At 36.2% G+C, this 27,831-nt stretch overlaps 1 protein-coding gene across 7 annotated transcripts in view; it reads right to left on the bottom strand.

Moving 5' to 3' along the window:
* Positions 1 to 1,358: 1,358 nt before the first annotated feature.
* Ccdc88a (coiled-coil domain containing 88A) overlaps positions 1,359 to 27,831 on the bottom strand; it is a 154,294-nt gene continuing 127,821 nt past the window's right edge. Inside the window, exons 23-34 of one of the 7 annotated variants that reach the window (XM_026785140.1) lie at positions 22,797 to 22,942; positions 19,918 to 20,010; positions 19,578 to 19,792; positions 15,949 to 16,032; positions 14,779 to 14,982; positions 14,124 to 14,195; positions 12,345 to 12,425; positions 10,143 to 10,411; positions 9,852 to 9,958; positions 9,499 to 9,746; positions 5,499 to 5,596; positions 1,360 to 5,046 (exon numbers count right to left, since the gene is read on the bottom strand). In XM_026785140.1, the coding sequence (XP_026640941.1) occupies positions 5,532 to 5,596; positions 9,499 to 9,746; positions 9,852 to 9,958; positions 10,143 to 10,411; positions 12,345 to 12,425; positions 14,124 to 14,195; positions 14,779 to 14,982; positions 15,949 to 16,032; positions 19,578 to 19,792; positions 19,918 to 20,010; positions 22,797 to 22,942 (1,584 nt within the window). In that variant the 3' untranslated portion in view covers positions 1,360 to 5,046; positions 5,499 to 5,531. Of the gene's footprint in view, positions 5,047 to 5,498; positions 5,597 to 8,174; positions 9,959 to 10,142; positions 10,412 to 12,344; positions 12,426 to 14,123; positions 14,196 to 14,778; positions 14,983 to 15,948; positions 16,033 to 19,577; positions 19,793 to 19,917; positions 20,011 to 22,796; positions 22,943 to 27,831 lie in introns of those variants that run through there. The other 6 variants (XR_001229208.2, XM_013350743.2, XM_005359161.3 and 3 more) reach the window with 6 other exon arrangements.

Genomic DNA, 27,831 nt, shown 5'->3' with positions numbered 1-27,831 from the left:
TTTTAGAATAACTTTATTAATCTCTGTGATGGTGAATCTTGGCTGTGAATTTGATTTGATCAGGAAACAAACACTCCTCTGGGCAAGTCTGTGAGCACATATCTAGGAAGGACTAAGTGAGGAAGGAAGACACTCACAGCCTAGACTCAGAAGTTCCAGGAAGGAGCAGTGCTCCTTGGTGAGTCCCACCGCTGCTACTGCCATCCTCTATCAACATTTGCCCATGTGGGCTTCAGATCAGAGGCTCTTCAAGAATCTTCTAGGTCTTCTGCACCTACCAGGTTCTCAGACTTTCCCAGCATGTAAAACAGCCACTGTTCAGATACCCAGGCCAAATGTAAGCTGATTTAGTAAATCCCCTTGGTAATATATATTCTCTTGGTTATGTTCCTCTAGAAAATCCTAATGCAATATTCTTTCAGTTATGGCATCTGAAAAACTAAAACTAGAAAAAAATTAGTTCTTTATTCAGTGAGGATCTGACACAGGCTAGACTATAAAAATTGCTCTTGCCATTATCTCCCTAACAATCAAGTGAGATGTTATTGAAAGAACTATAGTTTTGTTTAATCTTTGAAAAATACTATCTAGTAGAGGTTCTATAATTTGTACCAGCTTGTACTTCAGAAAGGCAAAATAAAAGTGATGATTGCCTTGTTTTAGAGGTTCCATGCTTGTTTGTTTTATCTGCCCCGTACTCTATCTCTAAGAAAAAGACGCAGTTTTAGGTACATAAAATAAAGGATCAGGACCAGAATTTGTAGACCTTGGATGTCTTGTTTGTAGTGAAAACAGGCTTTGGAAGAATGATGTGGCAAGACTCAGCTGGCTGCCTCAAGAGTGTAAGTAAAAATAAAACATTAAAATTATTTTTTAAGGTTTATTTTTATCTTACGTGTTTTATCTGCATGAATGTCTGTGTACCACCTGTGTACATTGCCTGTGGAGGCCAAGAGAGGGCGCTGGGATTTCCTGGAGCTGGAGGTACAGACAGTTGTGAGCTGCCATGTGGAAATTGAACCTGGCTCCTCTGCGAGAGCAGCCAATGCTCTCACTCACAGAACCATCACTCCAGCCCCCACAAAGACATTAATTTTGCAGCTTGTCACATTCTTGGCAGTTTTACTTCCTGACATTTTAGTAGCCTGTGGTTAAGTGATCCAAAATTAAATGGAAAATTCCAAAATTAAACAGTAAGTTTTAAATTGCATGCCATTTTGAGTAGCAGAAGTCATCATTGAACCATGGCTTTGCCTACCATATCCATGCCATATACACTACCTGTCACAGTATCTGTGTTCTCACAGTGCTAGTGTTCAAACAACCCTTATCTACTAATTCAACAATATATTTCCTATATCACATCATCTCATCACCTAATTATTTTATGTCACATCACAAGGAGAGTGCATACAGCACAATAACAAATTCTGAGAAAGGAGCTGGCCTACAGATTAGTGGTAGACTGCCAGCCTATCTCCCATGCTTCAGGCCAGGTAAAATCTCCAGCAGTACCCCTCACCCCGCAAAACAAAAACAAAATCAACCCTGAGAAAACAAAACAAAAATCCCAAACAGTATTGTTATACCTCTGTTTTATTATTAGTGACTACTGTTCCCCTTACTGTGCCTAATTTATGATGTAAGCTCTCAGTGTTAAATGTATGGGAAAAAGAAAACAAAAAGACCAGCCGATTCAGGCATTCATTGGGAGTGTTAGAGCATACCCTTCATGGATAAGGGAAATGACTATAGATTACATTTAAACATATTTTAGGATTGACAAAATTTGACTTTCTCCTCAAGCCTCTTAATAACCAAAAATGATTAGGGTAAAATACATAAAGAATGAAAAAGTTCTCCAGGGCAAAAATTAACATGTGACTAATATGCAATTTTAAAATGATTATAACAAATTGTTTAAAAAATTCACCTTTTTATTTCTTTATATCAGTTAATCCAGCATATATATTTGTAAGGAGAATCAAAGGAGGGGGAAAGTGACTGTGAAAGACAATCCAAACAATGGTATCTTGCCATGCATGGAATCCTGGGGCTGATGTTAGGCACCACCAAGTAAAACCGTTTTGCCATTCAACTCTACCTCCCTTTTAGCATTAATTTTTAAGGAAATGTTACAGCTTTTTATTTGATTTGGTACTTAATAACAGTTGTGAGTACAATGGCAAACACAGAAAAAAAACTAGTAGAAATGAAAAGGACAATTTAAAATCAGGTTTTGTCAAAGGATGTTACAAGTGCAACATTATCTATTAAGCATTCCTCTTAAGGCATTTTCATTGTCCAAATAGCTTAACGTGTACATCAAGGTTTATATTATAAAATGGGCTCTTTTTGTGGTATTCATATTCAAGACTTAAAGAAAAACATACATCTCAGGACAAATAGCTGTAAAGAAAACAATTCACTTTTCTCATAAAGAGTAACTTAAAGTACAAAAGTAATTTAGAATACATAATTCCCATTATAATTCCAGGTTTGGTACAGTATTGATTTCACTTCCTGACATGAACTGTTAAAGACAGTACAGGCTGTAGTGCTCCATTTGTGAGGTGGCTACAATTCTATAATACACACAGTGATTTTTAAAGAGGCTTTTGACATGCCTTGCATGAAAGGTGCTATACATGAACCTGTCTTGTGAACTCTTTGGTAACCACCAACTCAAAAAACTTGGGTCAAAACATTGCCATGGCCAGCCAGGAGGCATATTATTAGAGTTCTAGGCTGGTGCTGGTATTCTGCTTTTTTTTTTTTTTTAAGTGTTCTTAGAGGTTTAGGAGTTGGTTAAAGAATAGAAAGGACCAGACAACTAAAGGCTGGTTTAAGAAAATCAGTTCTGGTTCATTTCCACTTGGCTTAGCTTCCTACGAAGTCTGCTTCTGAACTAGATTTTCTAGAAAAAACTTCTTGTGGTTATTGTTTAGTCCTTTCTTGAAACAGTATGAGGAAGGTAATGAATTATGAACATTTTAATAGTTTCATTGTATTCACTTGGTTTTCTCTTCTTCTCAGGGTCGGCCTACTCCACTTTAATGCATCACAGACGCTTTCAGCTGAAATGGTCATGCTGGTTAACCAGCAGGCTCTGCTTTAGGATATTAGTATAAAGAGGTCAAACTGCATTATCACTCACCCTCATTAGGTCACCTCACACTCATGAATTGTCCTGGGATGTGTGCTAATTGTGCAAATTGGATGCTAGTAATATAAATCTAACTTACTCACTTACTATTTTTAGCTAAAACATAATTCTATACTTACTCTCAACTTCTCGATCAAGTGAATTTACATATTTTACATGCAAATGTCTCTAGACTGCCCTGTACCCATTTCCCAATTTGATACTTGAACTCAAGGACTCATGATGCAGTGAGATTTCCAAGTCTAGAGAATAGATTTTCAGTATTTCTGTTGTGCAGCATTTGGGTTTCAGTAAGAATCCTTTGTATTTACATATATATAGCACCTTTCATTCAAGAGTTTCAAAGTGATTTCATTTTATAGCATTATTTTCTGGCAAAGCCTACATTATGGCAACACTGAATTAAATAAATCCAAGTTCTCTAACTTTCAATTTCTGGTCAACTAAGCATTTTATGTCTTTTTTATTGATGGTCTTTCCAAAGGTGGCCTATTACAGAGAGTGGGGGAGGGGGAGAGAGACAAAGATGGGGAGCAAAGAAAAGAGACCTTTGTCATGGCTACTGGGTTAGTGATGACACACCTTAAAACCACGTTATGGAATATGTAATTATTCCAAAAAGTTCTTTAGAGCTGGTAGTAAGAGCTTAAGAAGTATACTGTTAAAATAAAAATAGTATTTTTTTATTTCAAAAGATTATTCTGGTTTTTACATTAAATAATGAACTTGTCTTAATGAGTAGCAGTGTGTTTTTGAACTTCATAAGAAAATAAAACTGTGATATAAAATTGCTACTACTAAAAAAATTCGTGTTTCTCTGGGTTAACTAAATCTACATTTTTGTGCTTTTTTTCCCCCAAATGTTTAAGGTAACAAACACATACAAATATTTCAAAGTTATCTATAATAGTTATCAAGTTTAATATAATATAAAGGACAAAAACAGAAAAATTCTTAGTAATAAATGACAACCTTAATAGTAAATGAGTTCCTGAAAAAAATGTAGATCATAGAAATGATTTACATTATTTTACCATAAGAAAACTTGTTAAGCAATAATCAGCTCTCACGTTTAAAAAAAACACATACATAACCCAATAGCAAAGAAGGGAAATGAGTTAAAACACAATTGCTTTATCTTGGGAATACTATTTTCTGGAAAACCATCTCACTAAAAAAAGTTTCAGAAAAATTATTTTATTTTGGATCCATTTATGAATGCCTAGTGCAGCTTAGCAGAGAAAGTTGTAAGATTAATATCATATAGTTTTTATAACTCTAATATGTCATTATGGAATTTTCTGCATATCTTAGGAACTGAATTTCCTTTGCAGTGCACCCAAACAATTGGCTATAAAAACAAAACCAGTAACCAGCGTACCAACACATGCAGTCTGCTAACCAAAAAACCCTGACATGCCAGAACAGTTCTGTGTCTTGTATATAGTACATTCCCACAAAATACTACAGCACTTCATTCAGATTTACACAACTAAATAGAAATGGCTAGCTTTTGGGTAATACTTAGCAGAAGCAATAAGCAAACATGGATAAATTAATAAATGTTGAAAGAAGTAGGCTGTTCTCGGAATACTTGACCTTAAAACACTCATCCTTAGTGAGAGAATGTCCTTTATTCAGTAGAGCTTAAAGCACTGTACAGTATAGTATCTAAAACCTTCTAAAACTTCTGGCAGTTGGATCCAGTAGTGCTCCTTGATTCAAGGAAGGAATGAAGTTTGTATTCTTGCCTGCTCTATTCACGAAGGGATGTGTTAAAATCGCCTTATGATTTTTTTAATAGTTCCTATAGTTGCAAGGTGTCTTGTTACTTCAGAAATAAAGTCTTCATACTGAGAAACTGAAGGACACTTTTCTCTCTGTATTTTGTTGAAAGACAGAAAGAAGAAAGAAAACATAAGAACAGCTTGAAGATAGAGGGATATAAAGTCAGTGAAGCTAGTGTAACGACAGCATGCACCAGCTATGTATATGGAGATGAGAATGACAGAAAACGAAAGGCAGCGTCTGAGCTGCTCTGTGTAAGACAGGTGTTTAGTCCATTCTTACCCAGTATTCAGAAGTTGTAACGCATTATTCACAACTAAAATTAAATATAAATTGAGAGAAAATACTTAGGTTTGCCACCCACACAGACAGGCAAAAACCTATGGCAGCCAACTAGTCTTTACTAAGTAAGCAGGAGAGAAAGTAAATGGATTCAGCAAGCAAAATTGAATCTGTTAATGCAGTATACACTGTTATCATATGTAATTCTGTTAGTCTGTAGAAATGAGACCAATTTCAATTATGATTCAAGCAGGAAACTCACCACTGGGCCCACGTCATGCAGTGGGTCACTGAATTAGGAGCTCTGTTGCTCCCTAGACCTGCTTTTTGAATTTCTGCTTTCTTGTACTTTGTTCACATCTGTGGGAGAAAAGTAGCTCATGTTATTTAGTCAAAGGTTAAATATAACACAATTCATGAAGACGAAAATGCTCAATAAGCAGGACATAGAGGAATTTGAACCTGAGAAAATTATTAATCTGACAGATATCTATTATGTGAAGCCTTTTTAAAAAAATATTTTAAAGCTGTAAGCAACACAGCTATGAACGTGGTAACTATTTTTTATAAATTTAAGAGTTACCTTTTCTCCATCTTGGTTTCAGAGGCTTGCATACTTACCATATTCTTATACTATAGTAAATGGTAATGGTCATCACATCATTTTATGTTAGAAAGTCTTGCAGTACAATAGTAGAAACATCTACACTGTGGTACTATTTACTGTGAACACCAGGGCCGAAGTATACCTATACCCGAAGCTGCTCAGGATCACACTAGTCATAAGGATATAATTTACAAAAGGCCAGGCCAGGAATTTATAATAGCTATCAGTTTTATTATTTATGAAACCAGAGTACTGAATCTTCTAACCATCTTTGTGAGTTACAAGACATGGAGTTATTTCAGGGGAAGTAAATGCAGGTGGCTTGATCACAGGTGCTTCCTTCTTAATGCTGACATAATCATCTCTTGGGAAACATTTTTCCTATATGATTACTACAAACTCTATTTCCCCCACCACTGAAAACATAACACATGAATAGTGCTTGACGAAACCCTGGCTCCATAGCATGTGATGTTTTCTGGAGGAAGTCTACATTGTGATCTTAGGCCACCCTCTGGAAACATGGACATGTCTTACAGGCAACGTGTATGTATTTTTGAAAACATGCTGGATATATCCTTACAGACATTAGGGAGAAAGTACTTAAGTTTACTTTCATAAAATAACCCATATAGCTTTTAATAAAATACATAATTTAAATGTGTTTTAATTAACAAAATTAGTAACAATTTAAATGTAAAAAGTGCAAAGGCCAGCTTTATATCAAAAACTAAGTAAAGCATTTCTGTCATATAGTCCCCATTAATATCAGCTGTTTACCATTGAATTTTATTAGTAGACTATGAAAAAAGTAAAAATAATAGCACAAAAATATCTTAACTATTAATACTGACTAAACAAAAACTGACAGTACAAAGCAATGCTATATTCATGCAGAAACTGTATTAGGTGGCACTAAACTATATAAAACTGCAGCATGTGTTCATCTGGTACCTGTGCCAGCACTATTTTTAATAGTAGCTGGAAGAAAAGAAAAGCAGGGGCAGCGATACAAACAGAAGGGTCTACCCACTCAGTGACCCCGTGTACATACAAGAGGAGAACCTTTTTACAAACAATACAAATTTAATTAAACAAGGACTTGTTGAAGATGTTCCCTTCCATCCAGTATTAATAGTAACAGTGCAATACAGTGAGTGTACGGTACTCTCCTTCACTCATAGAGTGCCTATGGCACCCACCTAGGCTGAGCTATTACCAGTAACATTTAAGCTGAATCAAAATTGGAAAAAACACTCCTGAGACAGCTATATATACTATAGAAATAAGTCAGTCAGGATTATGGATTTTTAAATACTTGGAAAGACTGAAGCTGATTTGCTTCAGAGTGACATGAACACAAAAAGACAAAATGATATGAAACTGGAGTCCATGTTTATCAATAGTATCTCCATCTTGTATGAGTTTTGTTTTGGGGGATGGAGAGCTAAAGACTTGCTTTTCTGCTTTTGTTTGGAGTGTTTGCGACAAGGTTCCTCCCTGGCTGGCCTGGAACTCAGAGATCACCAACCTCTGCCTCCCACAGTGCTGGGTGTGCTGGATTAAAGACATATACTACTACATCAGGCAAGACTGTTTGTTTTAAAAAAAAAAATTTCTAAAAATTTACTTATTATTTTGTGTGCATTGTTGTTTTGTCTGTATGTATGACTGTGTGAAGGTGTCAGATTCTCTGGAACTGGAGTTACAGACAGTTAGTTGTGAGCTGCCATGTGGGTGTTGAAAATTGAACTCAGGTCCTCTGGAAGGGCAATCAGTGCTCTTAATCACTGAACCATCTCTCTAGCTCCAGACTATATTTTTTCAAGTTTTTTTTTGAGACAGGTTTTTTCTATAGAATTGGAGCCTTCTGGAGAGATGGCTCAGTGGTTAAGAGCATTGCCTGCTCTTCCAAAGGTCTTGAGTTCAATTTCCAGCAACCACATGGTAGCCCACAATCATTTGTAATCAGATCTGCAGGCATGCATGCAGGCAGAACACTGTATACTTAATAAAATTAAAAAAAAAAAAAAAAAGAATTGGAGCCTCTACTAGAACTTGTTCTGTAGATCAGGCTGGCCTCGAACTCACAGAGATTCACCTGTCTCTACCTTCCCCGAATGCTGGGATTCAAGGAACATTCCACCTGGCTCAGACTATGTTTTTAATACAACAAATTTTAGAATGAAGACTATCTACTTTTTTTATTTTTACGCTCCCAAGTCCTAATTTTATACTCTAACACAATGTATTAACTTTTAAAGAGTCTACATGTTTATATAGATGTACACATTTAATTTAGTAGTAAATGACAAGTTAAATTTTTCATCATTTAAAAAAACTTGCTATGCTTCTGAACAGAAGTAAAAATACAAATCCCAAGATAATGAATAACTAGGTTTATTTCTCTTTGATTCATATGTAAAAAACTGGAAAAAAATTTTATTAAGGGATTCCAAAAAAAAAAATAGTGGTCTTGAGCTATTGTGTTTAGCAGGAAAAGATCGGCACCAAGAAGGTGACTATAACACAAATGTTCCTAGTCACTGTGCAAATCACATTTAAGTTTGATGGAAAAATTTAAGAATAACACATTTATGATTAAACAGTATTTTAAATTTGAACAATGTTTTATGACTATGAGAATTAGTCCAAATAAAGTTGAATTATTTCTTTGAAAAGAGAACAGGACAGATAACATGATTAAGTGACAAAAGAAAATGACATTTTCAAAATCATTTCCATTATTAATACTGTACATATGCAACATGAAGTGCACACTCAGGAAATAAAGAAGAGTGAGACAGAGGAGGCAGGAAGATCAAATGAACACTCTTTTTAGAAGCAGCCAAAAACGACTTGGATACGCTTTCTTGGTAACAGAACATGCAACTATTTTAACATGCTTCATGATATCAAAGAATATCATCTTTATCAAGTGACAAAAGATGTGAAAGAAAAACATGTATGCTTGGATTTTTAAAGGCGTGCAAAAAAGTACAATGTAATTACTATTTCATGCAGACTTTGGTGTGGTTACACATGTTTATATACATGCCTTTTTATACAGCTGAACTCTATGTAACAATCTTAAAAATATAAACCTAGCAAATAACATCAACATATTTTGATCAAACACAACCATATTCATACCAAACAGTCTGACTATCCTCTGAAACTGATAATGCAGCTTCAGTGTCATCAGGGTAGAGGCAGGCAGGAGTGACAAGACTGTTGCTCTCTACAGAGGACTGTGGGTTACTGTTACTAGGGTTCTGACTATCACACAACTGTTCATTATGTTTCTGTGCAGCTTTACCCCAAGAGGCAGAGACCTGGTCAGTTACTCTAGTGAGTGACTTTGGAGGTAACCCACTTATGTTACTAACCAACTCTGTGTTCAGGGATAGAAATGGCTGAGATGAATGAACCACAGTAAATGGCCCATGACTACTGTTAGCTGATATTCCAAATGCATCATCAGACATTTTGACAGTGGCAAAAGTTTGTCTTAGAAAATGTGGCCTTCCTGGTTTTGGTTTTCTAGTCTGGGTATAAAGAGACTCAGATGTGTCTGCAGCTAAATCACCTGGGAGCTGACGCCCTCCAGCATGTGTCAGCACATCCGAAGACCACTGCTGTAAATGGTACTCACTAGATGCTGCAGTGATGCTGCTATCAGCAGTAGGTGGTGCTGAATCAACTGACACGGGCAGTCTACTGTCCTTGGTCAAAAAATCATGGATGCTGGTCCTTCGTGTTGTTCCTTCAGCAGTAGAGATCACACTGCTTGCACGAGGTAAAGTGGCATAAGGATTGCTATCTTTTGATTGTCTTGACACACAGGTTTCTTTTACTAGTTTTATTTTTCCTTGAGTGCTTGGTGTAGGTTTCCCTGCAGAACTAATGGAGGAGGCATCTTCAGTTTTTCGAGGACCCGGTCTCAAAAATTCAGGTTTAGTTGTCCGTCTATCATAGAAGTCCCCTGGAGTTTTTCCACTTACTGACCTGGCCAGGGAACAGCTAACTGGTTTGTCTTTTCCCAGAAAGTCAGAAGAGACAGACAAACTTTTCATTACTTCATCTAAAAGATTCTCTTGACTTGAGGACTTCAACTGTTGGAAGAAAAAACAATACAGATTACTGAATATAACCATGTATGGAGTCTCCTGATAAACTGAACTATACACTATTGAGGTGCTGTTATCTCTTAGTGCTCCATAATTAAAAAAAATTCTAAGGCTCATCCACAAGACATTTAACTAGTGTTAAATCAAGGTCACCATTTGTTGAACTAACCTGTATTGAGGTAAGCTTGTTGCTTTCTTCCAAGAACTGTTGTAGGGTAACAACCTCACTTCCAGGGGAACCAGCTTTAATCTTGTGATGTGCTCGACTTTCTACTGTTTCAGACATTTTGTGCTGGAGCATAGGACTTGACCTGGTCTGTCTTCTCAGATACTGGACTGGACTGCTACCACTGCTGGACCAAGCCTCATGATCATGAAGCAGACTAAATTCTCCACTGCTGTGGCTTTGTGGCCTGCTTTGGTTATTAACTGCACCTGCTTTCGGAGTAAATGCTATGTTGAGACTTGAATAATAGAAATGAGATAATAATATTATGTAAAATTTGTTAGCAGAGCTCTAATTCTGTAGGTAGCCACACTGACTCTAAACTTCACTTAGACATGCTTAGGAAAGCTATTTTACTTGTTCCTCAATCTAAGAACTGCATGCCACAGCTGCTTTTCTGGTTTTATTAAACTGACAAATATTCTAAGTTCTATAAGGGCAAAATATACTTTTATCACCAAAGTCAACGCCAAAAGAAAGTTTCACGTTAAACAATCATTCAATATACTGAAGACTAAATGAATGAATAGAGTAATAAACATTAACAATTTAGGTTCTAATAACTATAAAATATCTCACAGTTTAGAAAAAGAAGGTATTTCAAATTATTTCAGAATATTAAAGCCCAAAACATTCAAATGCAAAAAGTATTTTAATTCTGTCTTTATGAAGTCTTGATTCAATTGCTTATACGAAGATTTCATATTAAATGAAAAATTCTAAAATGTTTAAAAAATTTGAACAGCATACACAAAGGGAAGTCAAACATAAAATAATTAGACAGGTCCCATAAAAAAGAAAACAAAGTATTTCAGAAAGCATCTCACTGGATAGCCTACACTTGTTTGGAACGTGGTATGTACGCCAAGCTGGCCTAGAACTTGCAATTCTCCTGTTTCACCATCTCAAATGCTGGGATTACAGGTATGTCACCATGTGTGGCTTAGTCTTTCTTCAATATCTGGAATATCTGATTGGTTTTGATGTTCACTGTTAGTACTGCTACCACATAACCTTAAGTTTATTTGAGGTTGAATCATATAGCAGGGAAGGGGACACTAGTTCTAGAATAAAGTTTGTAAGCATATGCATTATTCCTTTAAAGGACAGATTATCAGCAATAAACTGTACAGTATATCACAATAGAAAATTATTCCATCATAAAGAGTAAGGCAGTCATGGAAGAATTTTCTAAAATTATTATTTTTTAGAACTAAGATTTTCTTATATTTTCAAATCAGAAGGGATTTTTCATAGTTTCAGATTATATTATCAGATATGATTTATAAAAAGAAAAATTAATTCCCCTCAAAATCATGTTTCTGATCACTGTAATAAGTCATAAAATTAATTATAATAATGACTAAGACAAATAATGTTATAATCAAAAAGCAACAGAACAAATGCATTCATTGTAGTTGTACAATTCTGGAGCATAGAGAATAGCTATGGAAGTGTTTAACAAGCACAAGAGTCTGTAAAGGCAATAATATATTTTAAAGAAAAAGGTACTAGTTAAGGGTTCTAGCTATTAGAACCCTCACCTTGGAATATACATTAAAAGACAAAATAAAAGAATATTGAAATAATTCTTTATATGAGTCATATGTGCATCCATATAATTCCTTTGTGACATACACATATACACACAAAAAATAAAAAAGAGGTATGTATTCTGTTGACAGAGTAAGCTAACAATATTTCTAACATACAAACAAGGCAAGTTTAATGCACATGCACCATGAAGAAACTGAAGGACCCCATTTAGATGTCACTGAAAATACGGGCCTAAGGATAATTCTGAAACAAAGATTACATGAAGACTATTTTATCTGTGAAAATGAAGAACTGAAACCAAAATAAATGCTCCTGATTTTACATTTTCTACATTGAAATACATCTGTATCACAATGTAAAAGTGCAAGCATTCCAGAGAACTATGTTTCAAACATAGATAATTTGGATTTTGCACTTTTCATCAGAAACTTCATCCCATTTCCAACGTTTTCCACTCTTGTTCTAGAGCTAAACTCAGACAGGGCCTTGTGTACACTAAGCACAAGGTGCTCTACCACTGAACTGTCCTACTTGTAAACAATACTGGAAACCAGAGGGAGCACATGAGTTAATTTACCTACAGCATACCTTTGACTTCATGGAGTGAAGCATTATTATTGCTATTGCTAGTGGAAGTTCTGCCACTATCAAGGCTGGTTGGTCTTGAAGCTAAATGAAAAAATCAGGAGACAGTATAATGAAACATCCATCTGATAGCACTGAATTTTACATGCTGGCCACAGAAGGCTTTGAGAAAATGATCATGCATACTGTCTCAGCCTGGGCATGCTCACAGAATGGTGAATCATACAGATTAGAAAGAAAAGACATCTTTAAGTAGTTCACTAAGATGCTTTGAAACACGCACTTCTGGAAAAACAGCTGCAATTAAAAGACGGAGAGGGAGGGAGAAAGAAAGGAGGAAAAAGATCACATTTATATTTGAAAATGATTTCTAGAGATGGTTACCACAACTTTTTCAGTTTAATAAAATTCCATGTTCCCCTCATCTCTGCCAAATGCTACAGATTTGGTAACTTACAACAGAAGAGGTAAGGAACCTCCATGCTTCAGAGATGCCATGAAGTGGAGGAATGTGACCATCTACTCTGTTAGCAACACACAACGCCCCACATTATTTTGTTTTAATTTTATGTGTATGAGTTTTTCCTGAATGTATGAATGTATATGTACCATATTTGAGCCTGATGCCCTCAAAAGTGAGAGAAGGGCATCAGATCCTCCGGAACTGGTGTTGCAGATGGTTGTGGGCCGCCACGTGGGTGCTAGGAACTGAACCCAGTTCCTTTCCAAGAGTAGCAAATGAACTATTGAGCCATCTTCCTAGCCCCCAACATCCTACATATTTAAGAAAAGTTTTAATTTATAATTATTATCATTTACATGCACAAGTGCCTGTGCACATGGGGGTAGGTCAGAGGGCAAATCTGGAATTTTCTTTCCATCCTCTATTTAATGGATTCTGTGGGTTGAACTCAAGTACCTGTGTGAGCCATTCTGTTGTCTCTAATAACATATAATAACCTATATTCTTTATAGAATATAGTATGGACTTATGCATGTGACTGCAGTATCTGTAAAGGCCAGAAGAGGGTGTCAGTGCCCCTGAATTTAGAGGCAGTTTGTGAACTACTCCCTGTGGATGATGGGTACTAATGTGAGTCCTCTGCAACAGTAGTAGGAATGCCTTTTTTTTTTCTTTTTTCTTTTGACACAGGGTTTATTTGAAGCCTATCCTGGGACTTACTCTGTAGACCAGGGTGGTATTGAACTCACAAAGATCCAGCAGTCTCTGCCTCCCAAGTGCTGTGACTAAAGGTGTGTGCCACTACTGCCCGGCACAGTATGCACTCTTAACTGCTGAGCTATCTCTCTAGCCTCATACATCTTATATTCTTATCTACACAAGGGAAGCTATACAGTTAACACTGCTCCATGTAACTTCTTACATACCTGCTTACTCATAAAGTTTCTTTTAGCATGTTTTCTATTTGTTACTAGTAATAATTTCATTTAGTAACAGGACTTTCCAAATAGAAATTAAAAAATCTAAAATTTATCTTTTATCAAAGTAAGTATTTAAAACCCAGTGATGAAATGTAACTCTTATAATTAACTGTATTTGAGAATGGTAACAAAATTACCTCTGAAGATTATGTAGGCATACTTTGTAAATGACCTTGATTAAAAGAGAATATTCACATGAAACAGTAATCTTAAGAGGGAAGAATGCATATTAGATTAGAAGAAACAGAAGTGATGCCACATCCACTGACTCACTGCAAGCATCTCAGCATTCCCATTTAGTATTTAACGTATACCATCTAAGTTAAGTCCGTTGCTTACCATGAACTCTGGATCCCGTACTAGAATCATCACTAATACCCTGTGGACTTACGTCTTCAAAGGATGTAGTATCTACATGAAATAGCAAAATGGATATAAATATATTTTGTACTAAAACAATTTTGCTATAATATTTATACAGAATGTGGATATTCTTTTTCAGTCACACAAGTGCATCTTGATTTAATGTATTCACAGATTCAGGTAGAAACTGGAGCTAGAAGAAAAGAGTAGCTCTGATAAGAACTGACTTGTTAAGAAAACACTAGAAGCAATAAAACAATCTCTTCTGTAACCCTGCAAAGCAAAGCAAAAGCCTGGGTGGTTCTATGTAGCTCTCTTAAGTTGCAGTGCTTTTGGGTTTTAAGAAGAAACATACCACTCCCTCCTCTTCTTCACTTTTTATTTGGTTTTCTTCTCTTCATGTAACCTCATTAGCTATTTATTATGAGAGGAGGCCTATGAAACATTTTGATACTATTACATACTATTTTAAAAGTTTGAAATAACTTGGAATTTTCCCCATATCAAATCTAAACATGGCTTGATAATTACTTCAGGTTGTTTGAGGAAAAAAAAGTACATAGGAAAGTCATATTAGAATTTTCGTTGCCAACAGTATCACAGCACAGTGCAAATAGCAGACGGCCTATACCTTTATTATTAACCAACTGCTTGGATCGGAAGGCTGCAGAGGAGTTGACAGTTGAAAAGTTGATGGCTGTAGTAGAGAAGGCCATAGCTCCCAATTCTTTTCTCCTTTTACCCGTTGAAATATCATCAGGGACCTCCAAATTTTCAGTACTACCTGTCCACTGTCCTCCTGCTAGGACCATGGACTGCACCAGGTCATTCATGGCTGGGATGCAAATGAGAGCAAATGAATCAGCATGGTTAATGGACTGGCTCTTACTTCTATTTTGTATTATAAATGATCTGGTTTTGTCTATGAATTAATGCAAATGAGCCCCAAACTGTAACTACAAGCCCATTTGAGTAATGACATGCATTCAACTGAATGAAATGATGCCAAAGGCTGATAAATTCCAGGACTCTTACCACCCCCACCCCACTGCCTTTAGAAGACAGAAAGGAATTTTACTATATACAATTGCCATGCTTTTGTGCTATGAATTAGAAGCCTTTACAATGTAGTTTTGTGGTGGCAAAATGGAATGAAATAAGATGGAGAGCAGTATTACAGTGCCATTATTGAAAATGAAAAAGAGTCCTTGGTCAGAGCAGGTTACTGAATAAATTCTTCATCTTTATAACTCAAGTAAATATACCAATGTATAAAAACCTGAAAGAGATACTCAAAGTAACAGACATTTAATGTGATTATGTCATTACCCATTTCACTTAAAAAGAGAAAGCCATGATTATTACATAAAGAATGACAAACATTTTCAAGGGTTATAGGCCACTTTATTCATTCATTCATTCGTTCATTTAATTAGGTTCATTAAGAAAATAAATTCCTAATGCTGAAGGGTTTGTTATATTTTTCCTTAAACTTCTTTGGGGAAAAAGCTGTATGGCATATAAAATTAAGTTTGCTTGTTTTTGCCAGTTTTAAGAATGCACTGGACATTTACAAGTATATTACATGTATTACTAAACATATGCATATATATGTATGAATATACATATAATGCAAATTCAATGCCTTTCTGAAAAAATATTTTTCCAGCTCCTCATATTAAAGGAAGACTGCACTTTGCAAAATAAGCAATTAGTACAGTCCAGAGAAAGGTTAGTGAAAAATTAGTGATGGAAGCCAGTGTGGTCATTTGAAAGAAGCTGAACTGTCATAAAGTCTTACACATGGAACGACGGTAGCAGGCCTTCATTTTGTCTTTATCCTTCGGTCTGTTCCTCAAAAAGGGCAGTCTTTTCAGTGCAACCACTTTAATGTCAGAGCATGAGGAAAAACAGAAACAGGGAAATGAAAGAAAAAAGGGAGAAGAACAGATGGGAGTTAAATGTTGAAATCAAGGACAGGAATGAATGTTGGTCTCACTATGTACGCTACATTACAGCTAATACCTCACACTGCTGAGGATAGTGAAACAGGAAGCATGCACTCTGATACTGTAAACACTTAGAAAGCACTGAAGACAACCATGAGGAACATGTATTTTGAAAGCACTGGCTACAGTCCTATAAAAACAGGAACTGCTTAGAAATTACTTAGGAAGAAACCAAATTTCCTTGTTAAACTGTAATAGTACACTTTTAAAATCCAGCTACCAGTGGCTTATAAAGTATGAAGCATATAAGGCTCACAAGCATCTATTTTATTTAAAAATTTTAAGTTTAAAGGCTTTCTTTGAAAAAGTTAGGAACACACATATCCCACCAAGAGAATTTTAGTAATATATATATGTGTATATCTATGTCTTATACAAATGCAGATAATACACACATATCAACCAAAATTAGGGTGGTTAGATATTTAAAACAAAATGAGCTTTTTAAAAAAGCCTATTTTTTTTGTTAGTCTCCTAAAGTTTAATAAAGAAAACACTGATTTCAACTGGAATCCAGTGCACTGTTTAGCAGAGCTGTGGAGATACACACTCTTTCAACAAGTCTTTTTTTTAACAAGTCTTCCTAAAGATAAACAGTAGGTATATTAGGCTCATTTTACAAAAAGTTGATTGAGAGAAGGAGGAAAAAGAATAGTCTAACATCAGCAATAAGTGTTAGGACTAAGTTCTGAAAAAAAAAATAACAAAAAAGGAACCCCAAGGCAAGCAAAATGGGAGGGAAACATTTAAAGGTATTTGGGGGCTGAAAGAGAGAGGGCTCAGCAGTTAAGAGCACTGATTGCTCTTCAGAAAACCTGAGTTGAATCCCAAGCACCCACATGGTAACTCACAACTGTCTGCAATTCCAGTTCCAGGGGAGCCAATGCCCCCTTCTGGCTTTTGAAGGCACCAGGCATGCATGTGATATCAGACATAAGGGCAGGCAAAACATTCATGCACATAAAATAACATAATAATAAACAACAAATTTAAAATGTATTTTGAAGGGCCCATAGGGTAGATTTATGCAAAAAAAATACAAAAGGAAGCACTCCACAAAAATATTTTTGTGAATTAAAGGACTATTGCTCAAGTATAGGAATCATTAGAACAAACACTAAGCTACATCTCAGTAGGACTTAATATAAAAATAATTATGTCTATGAAAACATTATATACAACCTTAATAACTATGTTCTTTCTCAGAAGGTTGTCATCAGCAAATAAATATTAAAAGCTATTTTTTTATATATTGCTAAGTACTCATTGAAAGAGGTGCAAACTAAACTAGCTTCTTAACTTGTCTGACTGCTGTGAGCAGAGTCATGATTCATCTAAGCTTTTTAATTTGACATATATCTTTTCATGCTTGGTAAACATAGCTGGTCTTAATGATCAAAAAGGAATGAACCAAAAGCAATGTAAAAATGGACACTTAGCTGAAACAAAGCTGAATGGGTGCAGCATGCACATGTCATGTGTGATACTTTTCTTTTTTTTCCTTTTTCTGTTTTCAGCTGTTTTTCAAAGACTGCTTTACTGACATGACAGACAGACATTCTTCCAAAATGGACAGGATAAAAAGAATTTAAAATTTGCCAGGGATGTGATTCTTCTCATGGCAATTATGTTTGAGACATATAATGTTCTTTTCCCAAAGCATACATATATCAAGGGTACATTAGTACTGAGTTTATGTTCATTGAAAAATCAAAATCTAAAATTGAACAATTGAAGAAAAGGAGAATATTGTTTCTTTCTGATTTTTATCCTGAATGTTCCAGGAGGTAGTATGAAAGAATGACTTACACTTTGGACAGATAGGATAATATTTTTTTTTAAAAGACCTTTGTAGCATGTGGTGTGTGTGTGCGCTCATGTCTAAATTATACATCTGTAACTTAAGATAATTAAGGACATACATTACATTTTCTTAGTGAGATGCCAGATAGTTCTGTGTCTCAAGGTAGCAGATAAGCTGACTTGTTAGCTACGTGAAAAGGAAAACTTGACGACCTCACCACACCAGTACTTATCAATTAGGGGAACAAGGCTAGATGGCAAAAGACCCCGGTAATAATCATCTTCCATGGAGCTATAGGACTGTACTGCTTTCTAGAGACGTAAGCTATGTATGCATCTGTATTTTTTGTTGTTATCACTAATTGACTATCTAGGCTGCTAAAACTGTATTGTGAAATATATGTTACCGTCCAAATACCACCTCCTTTAGGAGACAATTCATGAGGCCATAACATTGTACCTTTTGTTTTTTTGAGTATTTTGAGAGCCATCCACATGGATAGCCTACTTCTGAGAGAAGCAGCATCTGCCTTTGTTTACTTTTTATTTCAAAAGAATAGTGTAGTCTGTTAGAAAGACTATTTTAAGCCTGGTGGTGGTGGTGGTGTATATCTTCAATTCCAGCACTCAGGAGGCAGGGGCAGGAGGGCTACACAGAAAAATCTGTGTTAAAAAAAAAAAAAAGGGTTTTATGTAGCCAGGCTGGCCTTGAACTTGCTATCTTGCTATATACCACTAGAAGATTCTGAACTCCAATCTTCTCACTTCCACTGAGATTACAGGCATAAATGTATCACCACACACCTGGCAACATGTATGAATTTAGTGACACTGGTAATGATGTGATCAAAGTATATACTTTTCAGGTATTTTATGAGAATACAATCAACTTTGTAGACATTTTCAAAGACTTGAGTATTGAATTCTTTTTCTCTTTTTCTTAAAATATATACTTTTCAGGCTTTCTTTGGTCTTGCTATTTAGCTAAAACACACACCAGCAGTAATGAACTAAAAAGTCTATAAATTTTATCAGTATTATGTGGGACTTTAAGTCTAACAAAAACTAAATTATAACTTTATACATTTACATTTCCCTATCTTTATTTCATTTTAATCAAACCTTAGCAAATATTCCTTAACTTTAAACAATTCTATAATACCTCTTCAAATTAGTATTTATTTTTCTTTACTTCCCCAATACAATAACTGTGTTCCAATTTTATATCCCAAAGCATATGAGCAAAAACCATATTATAAAGCACCTTATTTTGTGTAAGTTATAAATACTAATGAAATGAAATCTCATTCTTATTTCTTATCCTTACAATTCCTCTGTGAAGCCTATTTAACAGCACATTTTAGAAGCAGATATAGCCAAGCTGTTATTTCAATGTTCTTTTTATGTATTTTACTTTTCTAGTATAATGACAGCTATCTCTATGTACATGTCAGAAAACCAGGTAGTTGTACACTACTGTAGTCTGCAATTAATTTTAGAAACAAAGTCAAAATGAAATATCATTCATCAAGCTAAAAGACTGTTGGAAGTTGTTTTTTAAAAGAAATCTTTAGACAAGATTTTAAATCAATACTCTGTTTAAACACTTAGCACTCACTGCTGCTCTTCTTGGTTCCCAGAGTTTGGCCATCTTCTAAAGAGTTTGACCCTACTGACGAGCTATCTTGACTATCTTGATGAGGCAGCTGAAGAAATCCTTCACTGGAGTCTGAGCGGGTAGGCGTTAATGTTAGAGATTTCTGACGTTCCCGATTAATATCTTTCTTGGACTTTATCAATTTTCTCATTTTTAGAGTAATCCAGTTGCCTCTCCTAATAGAATTAAAAGAATTCTTAGTCTAAAGTTCAACAATAAACCTCATAAAATGAAAAGCCTCAACAATACTACAGATAAGGTTTTCTTCAAAACAAGATCCATAAAATTTGATTAGTGGTACCTTCTAGGAGGAGATGGGTCATAAAATTTGTATTGATCCATAATTTTCTCTTCTAATTTCTCTTTTTGTCGTCTCAATTCATTTAATTTATCACTACAAAAACGGAAATTACATTTTAGAATATGCATAATATCTTATATGATGACTCACGACCATGATCTTCTTTCCAAAACATAAACACCACAGACCATTATTAGTAACTGAGACCTAAATAAGGAACATGAGTTTCTTCCATAGCTCTCCTTTCTTTAAATGTATTTAAATAAAGGTATGTAGTGCTTAGAAGTTTCAATTTTACAAGAGGATTTATTTGAAATTTTCTAAATATAATCTCATCATATAATTGTCAACAGCTTTGTTTTTTCCCTAGCCTTTTAGCATCTCAAACATTTTTATAATGAAGCATGCTTTTTAAAAAATAAATAAAAACTGTTAGATATTTATTTTCCCACTTCTTCATGCAAATATTCTTTCCTTTTAGGCTGAATTACTCATGCTTAACTTACCTTTAAAGATTTAGTTCTGACACTCCTTTTCCCAATGGATGAGTATTATTCTATTCTTCACATCTTAGTCTCATTTTCAGTTCTCGCTAACTGTGATGGTTTAAATAGGTATGACCCCCATAGATGTATGTTTGAATGCTTGGTCATAGGAAGTGGCGCTATTAAGAGGTGTGGCCCAGCTGGAGTACGTGCAGCCTTGTTGGAGAAACTGGGTTACCGTGGAGGAGGGTAACACATATGCTCAAGCCACATCCAGCGTGATGATTCACTTCCTGCTGCTTGAGATCAAGATGGAGAAGTTCTCCAGCATCATGTCTACATGCATGCCCCTTGCATGATGATAATGGACTAAACCTCTGAACTGTAAGCTAACCCCAATTAAATGTTCCTTTATAAGAGTTGCTGTGATCATGGTGTCTCTTACAGCAATAGAAACCCTAACTAAGAAGTATTTATTACATACAGAAACATTGAAGATCACAGAGCAGGGTCTTTAAAAAAGCTTTCAATGCCAAAAAATACTAATTGTACAACAATTATTTAATGATGCTCTACATTGAGGAAGGTATGAAGTTTATATAAAGATGAAAAGTTAAAAGTGTTTTGCTTGTAATACAGTAGGAAAGAGAACATATTGTGTGTGTGTGTGTGACTATTACAAGGCAATAATAATAACGAAATAAAGTATTGTGGAAATATAATAATCACTTAAAAAGGGAAAACATTTCTATCTTAAACATCTGAAAAATCCTCATGAAGATGAAGGCTATATTAAGCAGGGTATGACAATTCATGACTATAATTCTATCACTCTAGGAGAATTACCCACACTTTGAAGCCAAGATGATGTACATAATGAGTTCTAGATCAGCCAGGGTTACAGTGAGGATAGGGTTGGAGAAAGAAAAAAGGGCTGTGCAATGGCTCACTGTTACTTTGACTGCCAAGCCTGATAACTTTGAGCCTCTGATTCCTGGAAGCCACATGGTAGAGATAGTTGATAGCTGAGAAGCTAATGGCTACACTACAGAAGGTCACAGCTCCCAGTACTATTTTCATTTTATCTGATGAATATAATTACAAGCTGTCAACTTTAGGAATACTTGTTTGCTGTCAGTCCTGCCAGAGTCACAGGATAGAGACATTCAGTTAGAAATGCCTTGAATTTAAGGTGCTTATCTGTAGCTTAATTTTACACACACCTTTAATCTCAGCACTTGGGAAGCAGAGGCAGGTGGATCTCTGTGAGTTCAAGGCCAGCCTGGTAAAAAAAAAAAGTTCATTTTGCATCTCTCAGACACAAGTAATTTAGCATTTGCTAAATTTCTGTAGCCCTTAAGATTCATCTCTCATTACAGAATTATTACACGTATACACAATATATCTGCATTTCTTGTTTTTTGTTTTACTTTAGATGAGGGGGTCTTTTTTTAAATTTTTTGAGATAGGGTCTGATGTAGCCCAGACTGACCTTGACTCTCTATATGCCAAGGATGATCTAGACCTTCTGATCTTTTTGGCTATTACAAGAGGGTTGGGTTGCTTTCAGGCAAGGACTACCAATGACTGCTTTATATGAGACCTCTCTACAGTCCATCTTGGTCTTGAACTTGTAAAGTCAAGCAGTCTGTTAACTGCTGAGACTACAGGCATATGTCTTGTTTATAATAATTCTCTTAGGGCAGGTCCCACATGTTTTCTAGTTAGTATTCTGATTATTAGCAGAATGCTTAGAATATAAGAATCTTGAAAAATCCTATTAGGGCAGCACATCTCCCCTAAGTTATTTCTTGGCTGACAGTGGTCTCATGCTCACCCTGGGAAGGGCGTGTCCCAGTCAGCTTTGCCCTACTTTGGCAGGGTTCTTACCTAATGAAAGACTGACATCTGGTGATGTAAAGGAGAAGATTTATAATCTGACTCCCTCACAAATCAATGTGATCCTGAGAGACTCAACATGGTGCTACACAAGTCTATTTGGGACTGGTAGTAGAATCTTGAGAATGAGGCCCAAAACGCCATCTCCTGATCTACCTAAAGATTCTACCACTCATATGAGAAAGAAGGTGCTATTTCTCAACATCTTGAGAAGAATGGAAAGGATAAGGATGCTAAATTCCATCTGTCAGCAATAGAGTGTCAAATTCACTCACCGACTCATTACTATAAGACTTGAGTCTTCACTCCCAAATGGAAATGCCTGTTGTCCAGTTCACTATAGTACCAAAAATTTGTCTAAGCAATAAGATAATTTTAAATAAAAAATACGAACTGAAATAATGATGTAATAACATCAAGAAAAATGTGCATGAATTTTTCTCTGCCAGTAGGCACAGCAGTAACATCACAAATACAAAACTCTTTGGTACCTACATGTACTGTCGTTGTTCAACATGAAAGAGATCCTTGCTCTCCATGTTTTGTTCCAGCAGCGTTCTGTTCTGCAGCATCAGTGTCTGGATCTGATCCAATAGGTGACGATTTTCTTCCTCTAAATTTCCTTTAAGTTGGCTGAGCAACTGTTTAGACACAAATATTTATTTTTGAAGACAGATTTCCATTTTATACAAATTACCTGAAACATCTAAAATATATTAAGTATTTCATGAAGAATCACTTGATCAGAACACTGACACTATGCTAAATATCCTGCTAATAAGTATATCTTAAGTCTTACAAATATTGGGTATAATATATCTAGTTCCAAAATCATTGCCTTCTGTATTCGGATTTATTCAAAAGCTACATTCAAATATCTTACCTTTTATTCAGTAACTAAGAAATAGATGCTTAACAGGATAGTTAATTCTGGAATCTATACAATGGGGATAGCTTCTATCCTGCCTATATTGCAGCAAAAATTAAATAATTTAGGTAAAGTACCTGGTTGTAACATGGTAGTTACTTAACATGGCTTATCCTTTTCCCAACCAATGTATTCATGTAAGCATATTAAGTCTGCGAATAATTTGGGTTGGCTTGATCAAAGAGAGTAAAGTAATTTAATCAATGATTGGTATCAAGTTAATTTAGACTTTTTGTAAAAAGTCAGCAGAAATTGGAAATATACACTAGCTAAGCCACAGTTTACAAAACTCAAAGGAATTGTCCTAAAAGGTTATCATTCCTTTTAGGGTGGATTTCTGAACCCCAGCATCAGGCTTCAACAGTCTTTAAACAGCCTAGAAATCTGTATTAAAAGCAGCGAAACAAGCAGAACAAGTCTAACAACTACTATGCCCTACTTTCTAAAGGGGAAGGTAGATATTTAAGAGTTCTCAAAGGTACCAGAAAGAATGGTACTTAGGAATATACATAATGAACACACATAATACATAACAGTAAGATACAATGGTAGTACTGTATCATGTTTTGTCTATTTTCATATTATAAAATTAAAATGTAATAAGACTTGTCAAAAAACTGAATGCATTCATTTTCTTCCCTATCTAAAGTTTTGTTTGGTTTTTGAGACATGGACTCATGTAACCCCAGCCACATAACTTGCTATATAGCTGATGACGACCCTGAACTTCTGATTTCCCCACCTCTATCTCACCATGTCTAGTTTATGCAATGCTGGGGATTGATCCCAGGGCTTCATATATCCTAGAAGGAACTCTTATCAACTGAGCTAAATCTCTACTCTTGCAGTATGAATTCTCACTCTTCCTATCAAGCAGTGAAATCTACAGCCTGTTATAGTGGTTTGAATGAGAATGTGACCACTATGGCTCAGATGTTTGACCACTTGGCCCCTAGTTGGTGGCACTGTTTGGGGAAGTTTAGAAAATGTGGCCTTACTGTTTGTCACTCCTGGTAGACTTTGAGGTTTCAAAGTCTTCTAGATTTCTAATTCTCACCATCCTGCTCCAGCCACCATGCCTGCTGCTTGCTATCACACATCCCTCCCATGACAGCCTCTGATCCCTGGCTACCACGCATCCCTCCTAAGACAGCCACGGATCCCTGGCTACCATGCATCCCTGGCTACCATGCATCCCTCCCAGAACAGCCACAGATCCCTGGCTACCACGCATCCCTGGCTACCATGTATTCCTCCCAGGACAGCCTCGGATCCCTGGCTACCATGTATTCCTCCCAGGACATCCCTCCTCAGATCTCTTTGGAACTATAAGCTCAAATAAACCTCTTCTATAATTTACCTTGGTCACAATGCTTTTTTTCCACAACAATAGAAAAATAATACACGTTTTTTTAAAACTTGAAACAGGTTTGGCCAAGAAAAAGTGAAAATTACACATGAAAATTTCAAATCTAGGAACCAGGCATTGTGTGTTTCCACTCAAAGCACTGGGACCTTCTAGAAGATGGAAATTATGACGAACAGAGAAGAGACAGCACAAACACCACAGACCAACCTGCCCTACAGTGTCTCTTCCAACTAAAGATGCAGAAGTGAACACTTTTGCTTAAATATTAGTGGATATATCAATATCTTCTTGAGCCCCCCATTTCCCATTATCACTGAGGTTCTATTGTTGTTTATGTAGCATTACTGTGACAAAAGATAGTCAGAAAACAGAAAACAATGTAAATGTAACATAATTTAGTAAATTGCCAGGGGTTACATGTTAAACTAGTGCCCAGATCAAGAAACAGAGCAAGAACTGTCCTTCAGAAAAGCTGTGTGCTGCTATTTACCATCCTTCCCTACCAAAACTGACTCTCATCCTGGCCTCTCTACCTCTCCAAATCTTATTCTATCATTTTGTATCCAATCAAGGGCTAATACTTTACTCAAATTATTACAAACAGCTGGGCAGTGGTGGTGCACGCCTTTAATCCCAGCACTCGAAGGCAGAGGCAGGTGGATCTCTGGGAGTTCGAGGCCAGCCTGGTTTACAGAGCTAGTTCCAGGATAGGCACCAAAGCTACAGAGAAACCCTGTCTCGAAAAACCAAAAAGAAAAAAAAATATTATTAGAAACACCTAGAGCAGACAGCTCCCACACTCTCTAATGTTTGCTGAGTAGCCTTCTAGATCATCAGGGACATGTGTTATCTTACCAAACCCACTGTAGTTGTTTCATTTCTTGGAACTCCTAGTTCAATTTCTCATCAGTTCATTGGTCTGTTTGCCTAAACCTGATGTGGGATTTCCCTCTGTATACTGTGATTACCATTAATGAATAAAGAAACTGCTTTGGACCTATAGCAGTGTAGAATTTAGCTAGGCAGGGAAAACTAAGCTGAATGCTGGGAGAAAGAAGGGCGGAGTCAGGGAGAAGACGTGGAGCTGCCAGAGACAGGCGCTGGGAACTTAAGCCAGCAAGCCACAACCACATGGGAATATAAAGATTAATAGAAATGGGTTAAATTAATATGTAAGAGTTAGCCAATAAGAAGCTAGAGTTAGTGGGCCAACCAGTGATTTAATTAATTCAGTTTCTGTGTGATTATTCTGGGGCTAAGCAGCCAGGGACAAACTAGCGGCCTCCTTACTACAAATTTGTGCCCACAAGGCCAACTAAATCCACGTAAAACCTGAGAGGGCTTGAAAAGAAATTCTAGACACAAAAGAACAAAGTTTAGTCACATTTTTTTTCCTGAATGGACTTTGTTTGCTGGTGGCACACTGCAGCTCCCTTAAGAGAGGTTTTCCTGACTCAGCAGTAGCAGAAAAAAAGCCATGGCCGTTCTGAAATGCCAGCTTTCTGGGCTGTGCTGCCGATGCAAATTCTGTAGGTCCGGCTATGGAGCATTTAAATAGGGTTTGTGGGCCTGGGTGCTTGTATGTCTGCTTGGGAAAGGAGCTGAGTCCATGCCTGCAGCTCAGTGCCCCCCACCTGGGCAGGCAGCAGGATCAGGACTGCTAGGTGTGCATGGGCAGGAGAGCATGGCAGATTCCTGCTGCCATACACAGAGATATTTCCAGGCCATGCAATGCACTGCATGGCATATTTAGCTATTTTTCAGATAAAAAGGGATATGTGCTGTATGCTCATTCTCAGAGTTAAAGTGCTGAGCATGGCTCCTACCTGGCAGTCCCAGAGATGGCAGTAATGGTACCTCCACCATTCTGAAAGTGGTGAGAGGTGGAGCTAGTGTCCAGAGCTACTGCAACCAAGCTGCTTACCATTTTAAAAGTTTGTCAAGATAGTAAAGAAATGCAAATACACAATAGGCTAGAGTTAGACATAAAAGACCTCTAAAAGGGTCACAGTGTTGAATAAATGTACATAGGCTTGGGAGAGAGACGAAAAAGAGTACAGAGAGTCATAAAAAGAAGTAAATGGGTTTTTAAAAAATAAAACAAAGTCTTTAAAGATACAGAAAACAGACAGTCATTGATGGAAAATTCACAGAAAGTCTGGATTATCTATATTATTGTGATTTCTTTGAATTTTTTGGCTGTGAAGGAGCTAAGTACAGAGAGACATTTCATTGTACAGGCTACTAAGCTAAACCAGGATATGTATTATAAAGGTATCTTGACTTCAGAATTTGGGTCTAAGGATATGTTGCTTTGGAAGAGAGGTTCTTCTTTTGTTTCCACAGAGGATGAGAACCTGTGGATTCATTCCAGGCTAATATGGTTTGACACCCCTCAAAAAATTACTTCGCCCAACTTCTGACTGAGGTGGACCTAACACATAGGATAGACCATGAAAGACCTGATTAACAATGCCCCCAAACAGCAGGAAGCAGTATAGAGAAAACTATGCCCATATTCCCAAATACTGTCTATAAATGTTTGTTTACATTTAAAGGGGGATATGATATAGATATGAATAATTTGCATTGACATGGATCTTGGTTTACTGATGCAAATTTAAGGTCAATTTTTATATGTTTATTTCTGCTCTTGATTAAGGTACTGTGTTTGTCCAGCTCACTTAAAAACTTAATGTATAATTAAGAAATATAGGTTAGTAGATAATCATCAAGCTTGTAGTCATGTTAGTTAGATTTTCCAGATGTACAGAGATGTATTTCAGATGGATAGGCATTCTTCAAATCTTTTAAAGACTACAGAATATGGCATTTAAAATGTTTAAGAACTTAGGATTTTTCATGACAGTGAGACACATCTGCTTATGGCAGTACCAATAACTTCAAGAGGATGATGGTATCAAAGAGGCTCCTTATGGAGTTTGCTAGCCATTTGGGCAAGAGACTGCTCTTGCCTGGACTGCTTAACTGTACATGCAGGACCTGCAGAGAAATGACTGCTGAACTTGCCTAAAGGTGAGACAATCTTTTGGGGTTCCTGCTTCATGAAAAAGTCTGCCAGACACATTCAGGACACAGAAGAAAGTGACTGACGAACTGCCAATATAGGCAGAACTGTCTTTGACAGCATTGTTTGTAATAGCCAGAACCTGGAAACAACCTAGATGCCCTTCAATAGAAGAATGGATGAAGAAAGTATGGAATATATACAT

The sequence above is a fragment of the Microtus ochrogaster genome, linkage group LG1 (assembly GCF_000317375.1).
Source record: "Microtus ochrogaster isolate Prairie Vole_2 linkage group LG1, MicOch1.0, whole genome shotgun sequence".
Lineage (NCBI taxonomy): Eukaryota > Metazoa > Chordata > Mammalia > Rodentia > Cricetidae > Microtus > Microtus ochrogaster.
The sequence above is the reverse complement of the archived record's forward strand: the minus strand, read 5'-3'. Positions and strand labels throughout refer to the sequence as shown.